At 38.7% G+C, this 16,454-nt stretch overlaps 1 protein-coding gene across 2 annotated transcripts in view; it reads left to right on the top strand.

Annotated features, from left to right (window-relative positions):
- Nucleotides 1-467: 467 nt before the first annotated feature.
- Nucleotides 468-16,454, top strand: part of LOC122813471 (serine/threonine-protein kinase TNNI3K) — a 2,121,983-nt gene continuing 2,105,996 nt past the window's right edge. Inside the window, exons 1-2 of one of the 2 annotated variants that reach the window (XM_044085806.1) lie at nucleotides 468-622; nucleotides 1,195-1,303. In XM_044085806.1, the coding sequence (XP_043941741.1) occupies nucleotides 583-622; nucleotides 1,195-1,303 (149 nt within the window). In that variant the 5' untranslated portion in view covers nucleotides 468-582. The remainder of the gene's footprint in view (nucleotides 623-1,194; nucleotides 1,304-16,454) is intronic. The other variant, XM_044085805.1, reaches the window with a different exon arrangement.

Genomic DNA, 16,454 nt, shown 5'->3' with positions numbered 1-16,454 from the left:
AGCAGCTCAGAGAGCATGACCTGTTTGTTGACCTAGCTCTTACCCCAAAATCATGGGAATCTAGACATAATTAAAATACCTACATTATTCTTCTTTCAGACCAAACCATGTATAACTCCAGACATGTCTGAAAATAGATTCCTCCACTTGAAACATGATCCCTTTCACATGGTGCTATACTTTGTTTCATTTGGGAAACTGAAAGAGGAAAGAGATTGCTTCTGATTAAGCTACTGTCATATTAAATAGAGAGTTGAGTAACTGAATCTGACTTGATTATAAATACTGATTTTTATTATTTATTTGTTTATTTATTTTTATCTGAGTATTACTATTTGCCAGATGGGGTACTTATACTGGATTGTTATGCTGCATTTTATTTTGATTGGCTGCATTGTTTTGTTCAAGCTTTGTTGGCAGGCATTCCATCTGAGTGAAGGCAGACTTTATTTTTAGCTGAAGATTAACAAAGTTTTATCAGTAGAACAGACACTGCACATGCCCAGGTATAGAAGTACTGTACTAACATTAATAAGTGGATTTTGAACTACCTTAACAAAGACATAAACCAAAAGAATTCATATGGGGAATTATAAATCCAGACCTACACAGACTTGTACAGGTAAAACATTTTACTAAAGAAATTTGAGATGTTTTTTTTGATTTTACAGCATGCTATCTTTATTTCTTAACTTAATTACTATGGAAGGCTCAGTACCAGAGTTACTTTTAGTCTTAATATGCAGTTAATGTTTCAAAACACAAAAATTTAGTATATCAAACAGTTGTCACCATAAAATAATAAAACAATTAATATCGTCCTAATTCACTCATATGTGGTTGCTTATATGAATCTCTTTGTTCTGCTTCTGAGATTATGCTTCTCTTTTTCTAAGAAGAATTGCAATATTTTTTTCTTTATTAGGAATTGAGTTTGCATTTCTCTGAACTGTACTTTAACAGTTGTATTTTTAAAATATTGTAGGGTTCTGTAATCACCACAGGCTGCTAAAGATTACTGCAAGTGTCAGCAAAATTGCACTTTATTTTTATAATATTTGATGACTGAAACACATTTATAGTTTTATCAAACATTTTATATTTCCGTATTACATGTATTTTATTGTAATTGTATCACGTTTGAAGAAATCAGGTACTGGCTACTGAAGTGGTTACTGTGTTGTGTCTCTGTAGATGAATGGAACAAAAAAGTAAATGAATCTTACTCTGTTGTTATTGAAAGACTCGAAGATGACCTAAGGATCAAAGAAAATGAACTTGTGGAACTAAACCATGTTTTTAGGTAATGCATTTCCCTACTTTAATTACTTTTATATATCAGTAGGAAGTTGTATAACAGACCATAGCACAACCAGAAATCAAAGCACTGGAATTTGTAACTAAACAAGATAATAATATTCTGAATTGTACTTCAATCTGCCTTGCACATCTTAATTGCTTATACCTTAACATAGTGATTTGACTATATACAGATTAAAATCTCTAAACTGTGTGTACATCAGCAAAATGAAAGCTACAACACAACAGCAGAAGAAATTAAGCCATACGTTGTTATTTTCTATATTGTACTGAGGAAAGGACTAAATACTGTTAATAAAATATATTTAACGGCAGAGTACAATTTAGGTCTTAATGTTTAGCAAACTGCTCCTCTTTCAGAGGCATGCAGCTTATATTACATTCATTTATTTATTTTTACATTTGATTGCAAAGTAGATTAGAATATTTCTCATTCCTTGACCTGTAATAGTTTCAGGTACTATTCCGAATAAGAGCTGTTTTGATTTTGACAGAAGTATCTTTTATTGCACTTGCTACTTGTTTAACTCAAAAGAAAATCTGAAAAGGCACTGCATTATCCTTATCTATATTTTTCCCTACGGGAAATACAGCTCTGAGTAAGTCAAATTCAAAAGATCACACTTAACCTATGCAGCACTTTATAGTGAAAGGATGGTCTGCACCTACTGAAGACACAGGTCCAGATGATATTACTTCAGATGAAAAGGAGAACCAGTGTGTTCTCCCTTCTCTCATTCTATCAAAGGGTGACATTTCCGATATATAGTGTGCTGTACAATCACTTATTTGGAAAGACGAGAGATTATGAACAAATTTTGAGAAATATTATAACCATTTAACTAGTTGTCAGTGACTAGAGAATTCAGAATTAAAAAAAATAAAATATTAAAATAAGCTTATACTAGACATACCATCACTGAGGAATGGTTGAAGGCAATTTTTGATTTTATTTATTTTCTGTTTGCTCGTGTTAGTCATCTCTTTTCATGGTAAATCTTCGGATGCTATTCCTGTGCATAGGAAGTGTACTTGTCAAAACATTCTGAAGAATGTGATGCTATTCCATTTACCTTACCTGTAAATTATCATTGAAAATACATCTTTATCTCAACAGCAAATCTAAAAGCACTAGGAAATGTTACCCAATAAGGACATAATATAAACACTAATAGGTTCATAGGTTCATAGGTTCATACTAGGCTATCTGCCCTATAGCATTTATAAGCCTAGCCAGAGTGTGTTTGGCTTTCGCCACCCATTTTAAATTAATTTTGCTATGCCCTTTTTCGAGGTTAGTATACTGTGCCTCTGTCTAACAGTTACACAGAAGTGATACCCGGGGTAAACCTATGATCTCCCATCCACTCATCAAGATTACTCTTGAAGAGAGTCAATGAGGGACTCTGCCTAACCTGGACTGGGATTTTATTCCAGAGTGAAGGGAGCCTCTGGGTTATGAATCTGTCCCTCCAGCATGTCCTATTTATTTCAGTGCTGAGGTTCAAGTCTCGAGCATGTAGCTCGATGGGATTTGGATTTTCTGAGGTGCAGCATGTCCATTAATTCCGGGTTGGACATGGCTTTATACGTCAGGCACAGATCACCTCTGAGCAGGCGGTATGCCACTGAGTAGAGCTGGAGTTTCTTTAACCGGGCAGCATATGGCATCTGTTTGAGCCCTTTGATCCTCTTGGTGAGGTACTTATGGGGTCTTTCCAGTTGCTGCAGGTGTCTGGTAAGGTACATCCCAAAAGAGGCATTGTACTCAATTATGGGCCTGATGAGGGATGAGTAAAGAGGCACGATGACCTCCCCTGATCTAGATGTGAATCCCTTCATGATTAGGTGGGCTATATAAAATGTTTTTCTAACCACTTTAGCCATGTGGTTGTCAAATGAGAGATTGCTATCAACTTGGGTCCCCAGGTCCCTAATTACTTCTTCTGTACTTAATGGATTACCACCTATGTGGTAATTTCTGGGCACTTTGTTTTTGCCAAAGAGGATGACTATACACTTTTTGGCATTTAGCTTGAGGCCATGGCTCTGGCACCAGTTGTCTGTTTCTATGAGGCCCTTTTGGAGGATGCTTGTGTCGGCTGGAGAGTCGATTATGGTGCCCAGTTTGCAGTCATCTGCGAACTTGGTCAGCCACAGTCCTTCCGTGTTGGCCTGTACCTCCGAGAAATATATACCGAACAAGAGAGGTCCCAGGACTGAGCCTTGTGGGACGCCACTTGTAACTGGTTTGGAGTCTGACATGGCTCCAGCAATTCTAACCATGTGGGTTCTGTCCTTGAGCCAGTTTGCAATCCATCTAGTGATATAGGGGTTTATATTTAAGCTGGTGAGCTTATCTATAATGCCCAAGTGGGGTATTGTATCGAAGGCTTTTGCGAGGTCCAGGTAGGCTGTTTGGACCACCTTCCCCTCGTCAATGGCCTTGGTGACTGTTTCAAAGAAATCAAGCAGGTTTAAGAGGCAGGATCTTCCCTTAACAAAGCCGAACTGGGTAGGATCCAGTGTCTGTAGGTCCCCAATATCTTTATTTATGAGGTCCATGATGATCCTTTCCATAGCTTTGCAGACCAAGCTAGTCATGCTTATGGGGCGATAGTTTCCAGGATCCGTTGAGTCACCACCTTTGTGGAGAGGGACCACTGTTGCTGTACACCACTCTTTGGGTACATATCCTGTAGTAAGGCTGAGATTGAACAGTAGTTTTATGTTTGGGTTTAGTTCTTCTTGGAGTTCATGTAGGACACAGCTCGGGACACCTTCTGGTCCCATTGATGCTGTGTTTTTTTCTTTGGAGAGGGCAGCTCTTACCTGAGCATCTGAGATGTCAGGGGGGCAGCACTCTGCTGGCATAGATATTTGCCCTTTTGGTGGGGAGGGGGGGGGAGTTTGCACTGAACCTGTCAGCTAGGATGTTGGCAATGTCTGTGGGTTCGGTGTATTTTTTGTCATTTTGGACTAATTCTGAGCATATCTGGGAATTCCCACCCAGGTTCCTAACATAACTAAAGAAAGCCTTGTAATTATCCTTAGTGTCCTGTGTAATTTTTCTCTCGAAGCTGGCCTTAGACGATTTTATGAGTGCCCGTAGTTTTTTGCTAATACTGATCAGAGATGCCTTCCCTTTTTGGGATTTTGCTGTATCATGTAGTAGCTTCCTCCTTCTATTGTATAGTTTGTTTATGGCTGGGGTCCACCAGACAGGACGTCTGCCTTTGGAGGATTGGGTCTTGGTTTTATTTGGGATTGCATGATCCATGCATTCCTGAAGGTGTTCATAGAATGCGTTTATAAAGGATTCTGCGGTTTGGGCCGTATTTTCCACAGGCCCGGGGGCTTTGAAGGATTACACCTCGGTTTTGAGGAGTGTGAAATTTGCTTTAGAGAAGTTTTTCACTGTGGTTTTCAGGGCAGGGGGTGGAGTCGGGATGTGAATATCCAATGAGATTAGTTTATGGTCTGATCTTACCGGTGAGGGATGCACTTCTTGTTTTAGTAAATGTCACTAAAGAGGCAGAAGTGAGTTGTAATGGGTTAAGAAAGACTGAAAGAATGGGAGCAGCCCATAAGTTGTTCATCCTTGTTTTTCCTTTAGAAAATGTTCTTGAATTTCAACTTATTATACCTGAGATCACTGAAGTTCATGTCACCTGCACTAAGCAAGGGTGTAGTCAGGCATGCTCTTTGTACACTGTAAAGAGTATATTTTTTTCTGAACATGATAGAAACATTGGGACTTTATCAAGCCATATTATGTCTATAGCCATGTAGATTAATGCCTCAAAAAACATGTACATAGCTTGTTTACAGAGAGGATTGCAAATATAAAAGCAATACCTCTAAATGAGGTTTGGAACAAACCAATTTGTTCATGGATATCCTTAGGTGAGGGTCAGGTAGGAATAGTAAAAGGCATTATGGTTTGGGGAGGGATGAAGGAGTTATTAGGGCTGGGGTGGTGGTGGTGGAAGAAAGTTAGGTAGTGTGGTGGCTATGGAAGGGTTACATTGGGAAAGCAGGAGGGTTGGGAGGAAATGAGGTAATTGTAAGGAGGGGCTTAAGTGGTTTTGTGTGAGGGTAATTGGGGAAGGGATCAGATTTTGGCGTGAACTTGATACCCACCCTCCCTCCCTCTTTTAGGAACATTCAGGATTGTGTGGTGATTTATAATATTTGGTGTTCAGGCGGAGAAGAAGGACAGGCTTGTCCCTTTTCTGTTCCCACACTGGTGTTGGATGTAGAATGAAAGTGAGTGCTGGGATGCTGCTTAGTTAGTAAAAGTAAACTAGTGGAGGTGATGACACTGCTTACTTGGTTAGGGTGAGTGGGGTTACGCTATCTAGTAAATGGTTATATGGATGTTCTTGCTGTGATTAATAAATTAAAATATGGTTCAATAAAGTTATATTTATGGAAGTTTAATAAAGGTCATCAAATGTCAATTGGTACAGTGTGTTACTGAAAGGACTGGGACAATAGCTTTTGAGTGAGCAGGTAAAAATGTTACATACATTAAGTTCGAGAGAGCAAAAGCTCAGGTGATATGATCATTTTTAAATGCCAGGTAGATTGTTGGGGTGAGGTAGCAATAAGCATCTGTTGGTACAAAATGGAATTTACTGGCTATACCCCTGGCCCTAAGTAAACTGGTAATGGTGTATTTCGGGAAGCTAAAGAGAAAGAGAGAGATAGAAATAGAGAGAAAGAGAGAGGGAGGGAAATAATACAGGAAGGATATACCTTAATGCAGGAGAAAAGTGACATTACTGTGAGAAATGGCACAGAAGTATGGTATGTACTTGGTGGAAGATTATTTATTTATTCTGCAGAAGTCTCTTAATTGTGGGAGAAAGAAAATAGGATAGTAAAATATATATTTAGCACCATTTTATTTAGTTATTTGTATCCATGATAGAGGTATCGTTGGAATAACAGTTATTAGGCACCTGTGTAGTGTCATGTTATTTACTTATTTTATAGTAGGGAATACTGCTGCCAGATAAGGCAGGAATATAATGTGCCTTTCTCAAACCATTATGAGATAGGGATACACTGGTAAGAAAGAGAAGTAAGGTGCTTCTTAGCCCTGTGTTGCCAATGTCCTGGCAGTACAGTTGGATTAAAGGTTTGAAAAAGTGAAATACCATAGGGTACTAACACGGTGCTTTTGCCCAGAGGAACTAGACAAAGCTGTTAACAGGTGCACCGAAAAGTGAGGTCAGTCAAGAGTACACAATTTGAGCCACATGGTGTAACTGCCAGAGAGAACAATTACATTTAAGTAAAACTTATGGGTATAATTAAGGCTTTATAAACATAGTATATCTAGTAATCTCCTTACAAGTTGTGGATGTCTATGTCATGTGTTAACTGATTGCAAGATTGTTTCACATCATAGTTTCAAAGAAATACTAAACAATAGGGTCAAATCACAGTTTTGTAATAAATGGAAAATCAGGATCTCCCAGAATAGGTGTAATCCCATACTGGCAAAATTAGTATCTGCACATCTTCTTTTTTCAGCTTTTCCCGGTTAGGGGTCGCCACAGTGGATCACATGTCCGCTCATGATTGGCAGTGGAGTTTTACAGTGTCGAGTTGCCAGCCCGGTGCCCAACCTTCCACAGAAGGCACACACACGCACTCATACCTAGGGCCAATTTTCAGAGTGTCCAATCCACCTACAGCATGTCTTTGGGATGTGGGAGGAAACCGGAGCACCCGGAGGAAACCCACGCAACCACAGGGAGGACATGCAGACTCTGCACAGAAGGCACCCCAGCCGAGGATCGAACCAGAAAACCTCTTGCTGTGAGGTGACAACGCTAACCGCTGCACCACCATGGCCACCCTCAGTAGTAGTATCTGCACATCCAATGCTTAAATAATCTAATTGCTGGCGGGTTTATTTATTTCAGAGATAAGGTTTTTATGGTGACCAGTGCTATGAAAGGTAGTCATATTTCACCCACTTATCCCACAAAAAATAAGAGCATTAATTACTAGGGAGAAATTAAACCTTGGGTCACTGACTGAATGATAAGAAGATCAGTGGGCAGAATAAAACAAATTACTAATACCAAGGGGTAGTGCAATAATGGCCAAGGTATATATATGGTTCCCCTTCACAAAGTCGAATGGCCACAATCTCGAAAGTCATATGGTCGAGACCATATGCTCGAAATTGTGGAAGCTCGACTTTGCGAATGTGGAACGGCATACAGAGCAGAATGGGAGATTTCCCTTTCTGTGCTGTAGTGCGATCTCGGAGTTGGAATAAATAAGTAGCGGGGGGTGGGGGTGCAGGGGGGCTTGTCCCCCTGCAGAAACACTTTGTGGTGTTACGTTTTTCTGTTTTTCAGCTGCCTTTCATGAAGTCGAGCTTCAGAAATTCGAGTATATGGCTTCGGCCATATGCATTTCGAGTTTCTGAATGTTCAACTTTGTGAAGGGGAACTATATATATATATATATATATATATATATATATATATATATATATGGGTCTACTTCTAAACACCGACACGACGATTCCCCGACACAAAACTCACCGACGCCAAATAACTGACAACACACAAACCCGACACAAATCCGACAACGCAAAACACCGAACACCAAAACACCGACACGTGGAACGTAAACAACACGCGACACTACATACCATACACACTAGCCCTGACCCAAACCCTAACCCTAAGGTCCGACACTATCGCACACATCACCTACCTGCACCCTAACCCTAACTCACTTACCCAACCCTAGCCCAAGCTCCGACACTAACGCACACATCACCTACCTGCACCCTAACCCTAACTCACTTACCCACCCCTAGCCCAAGCTCCGACACTAACGCACACATCACCTACCTGCACCCTAACCCTAACTCACTTACCCACCCCTAGCCCAAGCTCCGACACTAACGCACACATCACCTACCTGCACCCTAACCCTAACTCACTTACCCACCCCTAGCCCAAGCTCCGACACTAACGCACACATCACCCACCTGCACTCTAACCTTAACTCACTTACCTGATCACTCTTACCTCCGTCACTGTCGCACACTTACCGGGTCGCGATCACACATTACCCTTGTCGGTCTTTCCACTGTCGGTGAATCACCCTGTCGGTATACGTACCTGTCGGTCATCTGGCGTCTGTGATTTCCACGTCGGGGAATCGGCGTTTCGGTCTTTAGAAGGGGACCCATATATATATATATATATATATATATATATATATATATATATATAGGTCCCCTTTAAAACATCTAAAACCCATAAGATCTAATTTCATAACATTGAGACCAGAACATCTAAAACCCAAAACATCGAATTTCATAACATCTAACAGTACAAATCACATGAAAATAACATCCCCTCCACATATAATGACATATAATGATGCCAAACTACCAAACACACTGTTTACTACATTTCTGCATGGGGGACTTGCTATAGTGCGGTTAGCAAATTAACTTTTTCCCACTGTAGTGCAATCTTGGAGTTGGTATATTTAATTTACGGGGGTGTGTGGGGGTGGAGACCCCCACATGGGGGGGGTGCAAGGGAGCTTGCCCCCTTACAGTAACGTAGTAAAAAGTGTGTTTGGTAGTTTGATGTCATTATATGTGGAGAGGATGTTATTGTCTTGTGATTTGTAGTGTTAGATGTTATGAAATTCGATGTTAAGGGTTTTAGATGTTTTGGGTTTTAGATGTTCTGGTCTCAGTGTTATGAAATTAGATGTTATGGGTTTTAGATGTTTCAAAATAAACCTATATATATATATATATATATATATATATATATATATATATATATATATATATATATACACACACACACACACACACACACACACACACACACACACGCACACATGCACACACATACATATATATCCCACTTGTCCCAATATATGCATATTTAACATATAAGACATGTAGGTAGGTGCAAGCATGAATGGGCATGCCTTCTTTGAAGGTTGGGCATCAGGCTGGCAACTTGGCACTGTAAAAATCCACTGCCAATCATGAGCGGACTGGAGTTTCACTGTGGTGACCCCTAACCGGGAAAAGCCGAAAGACCTTCTTTCTAAAGGATAAATAGAAAATTTTCCAGTTAACTAGAATTTCTCTCCATTGTTCTATTATTTTCTTTGCTTTAACCAAATCTAATTCCTAATATTTTTATCTAATTTCTAGTAAAACACATTCTACTTGTCTTCTTTATGTCACCAAAAATGTTACATTTAAGCTAGTTAACCTTAATCTAGCTTTGCTTAACCCCTTTCCATCGTTGCCATAGTTTCCCTCATCCACACTATATTTTCATTATAATAACTAAATTATCGCATATAAAAGACACACTGATATTATTACACCTTTTTCCACTTCCCATTCTGCCTCTCTCAGATCATTAATAAATGTTAGTATAATTGCATTCATTACTAGCACAAATAAACACATACTCATTGGGTACCCCTATTCACACTCTTTTCGAGTTTTATTTTCTTTCCTAACCATCTCTTTACCATAATGTAGCTGGTCTTCATAGTCACAGTGTGAATGCATTACGAGTATCTGCTCTATCCGACTATGAGTGTAACTAGGCCACAATTCATAGAGGCCATTTACATTAACTCCCAATGGCTGCAAATTAGTTTAAGCAAATTAACTATAATGAGGTATAAATGAGAAATTATGTAAAGTGACCTATGCAAATGAAGCCTACTCACAATTTAAAGTCAAATTGTTATGCCATCTGTAATCTGTAATCTGTTATGCCAATGTATCTGCTGATATTATATCTACTTTGCAATCCTTGTAGATGTTTGATGACCCTATGAAAGCAATTTAAGTTGTCTTCTGTTGGCCCCAATTCCACAGTTATATACAAAAACACAATCATCATTCAAATAACACCTGCCATCCTTGCCAAAAAAAACAAAATGTGACACAGTCTCCATGATAATATTTCAAATGAAGAATCCAGCCAAGTAAAGTTGTGCTGAAGTGATGTTTACACTCACAATAATGCATTAATATAGTAAATAAAGCAGTTTGTTAACATGTCCATCCTTTCACTAGCTCCTACCACATTTTTGTGATCATAGTATGGTCAGTGACACTCAAGAATCTCCCAGTAAAGATGTGTGTAGACAACAAAACATCCTTGCTCCTTCAGGACTTCCGTGTTGTATGCACAATCACTGAAATACACCAAAATACATTTTCTTAGTAGTCACTTTCATTTCCACTGCCACTCTAATGATTTCCCATTTACAAATAACAATAATGTAATATTCCCAGAGTAATATGCCCATCCTATTATGAACATATAGTAATATGTCCAGTGCATGAATAAAACAAACATTTCTTAAAGTGAACTCAATATTTTACCTCATTTTGAAATGTTTCAAAAAAATTTGGCATATTTTTTCCTTCTTTTAAAAAGTCTGTGATTTCCTAAATAATTTGCTGTGTAAGTTCTCTAATCCCCAGGTAATATGGTGCTGTTAAACTTACTCACATATGTTCAGTGTCCTTCATAGGTTCATAGGTTCATAGGATGATACTAGGCTATTGGCCTGGAGGCCTTAATAAGCCAAGCCAAGACTTTTGCCCATGTTCCCACAAAGTCAGCACCTGTTTTCCCTGTCTAGCAGTGACACAGGTAGGCTCCCAGGGGTGTATTTTCTGTTTCCCATCCAGACATCCAGGTGCCTCTTAAAGAGGGCTAGAGAGGTACACTGCTTGACATGGAGAGGGAGTCTATTCCAAAGATGTAGAGTCTTTGGAACAGAAATCTATCCCCCCATCAAGTTCTATTAATGTCACAGACCAGGTTGAGGCCTTGCACGTGGGTTGCGTGAGTGGAGTTTGACTTACGGATATCCAGTAACTCCATCAAGGCTGGGTCTGAGATGGCCTTGTATGCCAGACACAGGTCATCTCTGAGCAGTCTGTATGAGACTGAGTAGGGGGACAGGGCTTTTAGCCTATCGGTATAGGATATGTGTTTGAGACCCTAGACTTTCCTGGTCAGGAACCTCTGTGGTCTCTCCAGCTGCTGCATATGCTTGGCAAGGTACATGCTGAAGAGGGCATTGCACTCGATAATGGGTCTGATAAGGGAAGAGCACAAGGATGTTATGATCTCTTTGTCTCTGAATTAAATACCATTAATTATGAGGTGGGCCATGTACAAAGCCAGCCTTCTGTACAACAGATGCAACATGGTGGTCAAAAGTCAGGTTGCTATCAACCTGGGTGCCCAAGTCTCTCAAGACTGATTGTGTGCTTAGTACATTGTTATTAATGTGATAATTAGTAGGGACTCCATTTTCCTCAAAGGGGATAATGATGCATTTCTTGGCATTCAGTTTGAGGCCATGCTTCTGGCACCAGTCGTTAGTTTGGATGAAACCCTCTTGGATGATGTTCATATCACTAGGGGAATTTAATAAAGTTCCCAGCTTGCAGTCATCTGCAAACTTAGTCAGCCACAGACCACTGGTTTTGGCTTGCATCTCAGAAAAGTATATTCCAAACTGTAGAGCCTCCAAGACCAGTCCTTGGGGTACACCGCTCGTTATGGGTCTACTACTAGATGTGGCTTCCCCTATTTTGACTGAGTGGGTTTTATCAGTAAGCCAGTTAGTTACCCATCTAGTAACATATGGGTTGATGCCTACCTGAGAGAGTTTATCTATTATGCCCGAGTGGGGAATAGTGTCCAAGGCTTTGGCTAGGTCAAGGTAGGTTGTGTGCACCGCAGGCATCTTCCCCTCATCCTTGGCTTTGGTGACTGTTTCAAAGAAGTCGACCAAGTTTAACAGGCATGATCTCCCTTTGACAAAATCAAACTGTGTGGAGTTAAGCATTTGGATGTTGCTTTACATGTTCTGTATGCAAATAAGGTCCTTTTACATTTATCTCTGTGAACTGCAGTAATATAAGAACATTTAGGGTGCCTTATCCACATAATCTCCTTAGCCCTAATACTTATTCTCAAGTATCTTATGCTTATGCCATAGGTAGGTGTAGTTATCAAAACTTCTGCTGACCTTATTTGCATAATAGTGAAGCACTGCTTTTTGCAGATTACTGCTATACTCAGCCGGAATTGGGTACTCTGAGTACCACCCCTTGACTTAAGACATCTCAAAGCACTTCTTCAATATTTTTATTATTTTTCCAGCCCTATAATCTCCTAAAGTATCCCACATTGCTTTCTGATATATAGAATCAAATGCTTTTGCTATATCACATACAACCAAGATTTTTATTCTTTTTTAAAATTGTGCCTAATACTTTTTTATTACTACTAACATTTTCTTCACTTGTTTGTCCTTCTTCATAAAAAATAATTTCCATTATTTGTTGCATTATGTTCATAAAAATGCTATAATTAGTATTCTATAGTGTTACTAGCTGCCAGTTCTTAGGATTTTTACTAGTGCAAAATCATTTAAGTTAGATGGATATCTATCCACAGTCCATAAAATTAGCTAATTTTAAAAACACCAAGTTGTATTAAGTAGCACTTTACACAGTACTTCTCATTTTTGAATATACCCTTAATCATAACGTTTCGCAAATCATGATGCTTACTAGTATCTGTGGTATCTGTGAAAGATTTACATATTTGCTATTGCTTGTAGAAGAACTTTAGTGTAAAAACAGACACTTTTACATGTGTTTTAATAATGTATAGGTGATTTGTTAAATTATTTATTGCTTGTTATAGCAGAAGCTTAGTAGGGTTTATTGGAAATTTGGTTATTTGCATATTTTGTATTACACGTCTATTATCTCAATCTCCTATAGTATTTTGAAGCAGATTGAGCTCCTTTGAAAGCTTTATTTTGTTTATGATTCCTTCCTCTAGCAGCAGACTTTTTTTTTGTGCTGAAACTATGTATTACTTCATATAATGTCACATAAATCTTATTTATTTTATATATATTTCCACACTATTCCCCACTCTGGCATCATAGATAAACTTACTAAGCTGAGCATTAATCCCTATGTCACTTGATGGATTGCAAACTGGCTTGCTGACAGAACACATACTATAAAAGTAGCCAACTCTAAATCCAGCTCCAGATAAGTGACAAGTGGTGTACCGCAGGGTTCTGTCCTGGGACAACTCTTGTCTGGCATCTACTTCTCTGAAGTACAGGCCAACACTAAGGGACTCCAGCTTACAAAGTTTGCAGATGACTGTAAGCTGGGAGCCATTATTGAATCCCCAAATTATGTGGCTGTATTACAAAAGGGCCTTACCGAAACAGATGCCTGGTGCCAGAGCCATAGGCTCCAGCTAAATGCCAAGAAATGTATAGTTGTCCCCTTTGGGAAAAAAAATGTACCTGTGAACTACCACATAGGTGGCAGTACACTAAACACCGAAAGTGTGATAAGAGACCTAGGGATACAGGTGGACAGTGCTCTCACTTTTGATAACCACATAGCCACAACAGTTAGAAAATCCTTCTACGTGGCACATCTCATCACTAAGGGCTTTTCATCCAGAAAAAAGGAAGTCATTGTCCCTCTGTACTCATCCCTTATTAGACCCATTATAGAATACGATGCCCCATTTGGTATGTACCACACAAGAAATCTGCAACAACTAGAAAGGCCACAGAAATACCTCACAAAAAGAATCACAGGCCTAAAGCAGATGCCTTATGCTGACCGTCTAAAGAAACTCCAGCTATAATCTGTCACATATCGCCTACTCAGAGGCGATCTCTGCCTAACATACAAGCCCATGTCAAACCGAGTTGTTGGACATGCTACACTTAAAGAAATCCCAATCCCTCCAAGCCACACAGACCCAGGGATCTTAGCCTTGTCATCACGATGAATAGAACATGCTGGAGGGACAGATTCCTGACCCAGAGACTCCCCATACTCTGAAATAGGCTGCCCATACATGTCATGCAGAGGGTCTCAATGGTCCTCTTCAAGAGGAACCTTGATGATTGGATGGGAGATAGGAAATTCACCCCAGGGATCACATCAGTAGCCCTGCTAGACAGGGGTCCAGGAAAGTAAATATTTGTTGGAAGCAATAGCCAGGGAATTATTATGGCTAGGCTTGTATAGGCTCTAGGGCCGATAGCCTAGTACCTACCTATGAACCTATGGACCTATATGTGTGTATGTATATATATAGATACATATATATATATATATATATATATATATATATATATATATATATATATGTGTGTGTGTGTGTGTGTGTGTGTGTGTGTGTGTATATACATGTGGGTGTATCTAGTGCTTGAACTGTCAAAAGATAAAACATTAAGACATTGAAAAAAATCACAAAGACTAAATAAAGATTGAATCACAATGATATGAAGCAAATAAAATAAATGCAATAAGGGTAAATTAAATGACATGGTGTGGGTACTGAAAATACTTAAAATGACACACGCTTTGGAACTGAAACCTTATGAATTTCATTTTTTATTTAATAAGAATGAATTGGGGAGGCAGGGCTGTGTTGCTGAAAATGTGTTGCTGAACAACTTAAAAACTTTTATAAAACAGACTATACAGCATATTTAATGGCATATATGCATGATATGCAAAGATAAAATAAAATGATCTGAAGACATTGACTGGTATGCATTTAATGGAAGGAGCTGTTTTTTTTAAGAGATAGGAAAATTGAGGGTTTTTTAATCAGCATTAGTACAAAGTATTTTATTACAAAGGATTTAGCACTTTCATCTCGGTATATTAGACTTCTTCAGAATAAAGTGCATTACATAATTACAGATTTAAATAAACACTCCTGCAAGTCAATTGGATAGTAAACCAGTGACCAAAATGCACTCCTCCCCCATAATAATAATGAACTTAACTAAAACGCAGATGTTAATACAAGAAAATAGTAGTAATATTAAAAAATAAGACTTAATATTTTACATACAGTAGGCAGATCTAAGCTTCAACATGGCACTTAAGGAAATTTGTTCATTCAAGCCATTTGTAATAAAAGACTTTGTACTATTGTTGGTGCTTGTGGTGCTTCAGGCTTTCAACTCCACGTTTATTGTTTTATTAATGTTTAATGAATAAATATAACTAAATGAAAAATAATTACCTAAAAAACTTTTGCAATCTCATTATCTATTATTATTATTAGACTTTGACTCTACTATTTGTGAACCCTTTTCTTTATTTAGTTTGGCACTTTTCTCTCTAAGAAATATGGTATTAAAGTCTGAAAAAGAGCACCAATCTTTCTAATATGTTTGTATATAGTAACATATACAGCCCAGGGGCAGAGCCAGTCCTCAGTTAGAAGAATGTATATTCTGCTGCAGGCAAACCTTTCCTGCAGTCAAACAAGCTTCACTTGTGTGTCACCTTGAACAGGTAATAAGGTTCTCATTAAGTCTTTTGGGTTTCTACCATGACAGGAATGGAACCCATTCCGAAGTTAAAGTACGATTAAAGTTTGTGAAATTAGTATTCTTTCGATCTTTGATGTTAGCCATAGTGCAATTTGTGGCACTTGCAATTTGCTTAGAATTGACTCCTTCTGCAGTTCATATGGAGTTGCATGTTATCAGTAGCATAACGAAATATTGCTGTAAATTCTTTTTTTGTTTTTTGTTTTTTGAGACCCATTGCTCCTCCTACTTTTGGAACGGTCTGGGTACCCTTCTTCCACATTGCCCTCCTTTCAGCCTGCAAATCCTGGTATTTTATAACTTTAGTCTCTCGGTTCATAAAACATTGTAATGACTGAGTGTAGCAATTTCAATAATCAATGCAATCTTTTGACTTCTTTTCATGGACTACTATATCTGTTTTTTCCTCAAATAGTTTTAAACTGTTGGTAATGGGCAATCCCGTGTGATATAAACTTCATCATTCTCTGTACTGCTTTGTGGATCATGTTTCCAGTGTTTCTCAGCTACTTCAATATTGTAATGTTTGCACAACCACCAATACAATAATTTTGCCAAATTATTATGCCTTTCAGTATACAGGCCCTCTGCCATCAGTGTATCACACCCAGCAACAAGATGTATGGCTGTTTCCAGTCCTGTTTTACAGAACCTGCATTTGTCTGTTT

Source organism: Protopterus annectens, chromosome 10.part0 (assembly GCF_019279795.1).
Source record: "Protopterus annectens isolate FY-2018-M chromosome 10.part0, PAN1.0, whole genome shotgun sequence".
NCBI classification, from domain to species: Eukaryota; Metazoa; Chordata; order Ceratodontiformes; family Protopteridae; genus Protopterus; species Protopterus annectens.
Note: the sequence above shows the minus strand (reverse complement) of the source record. Positions and strands in the feature narration are given on the sequence as shown.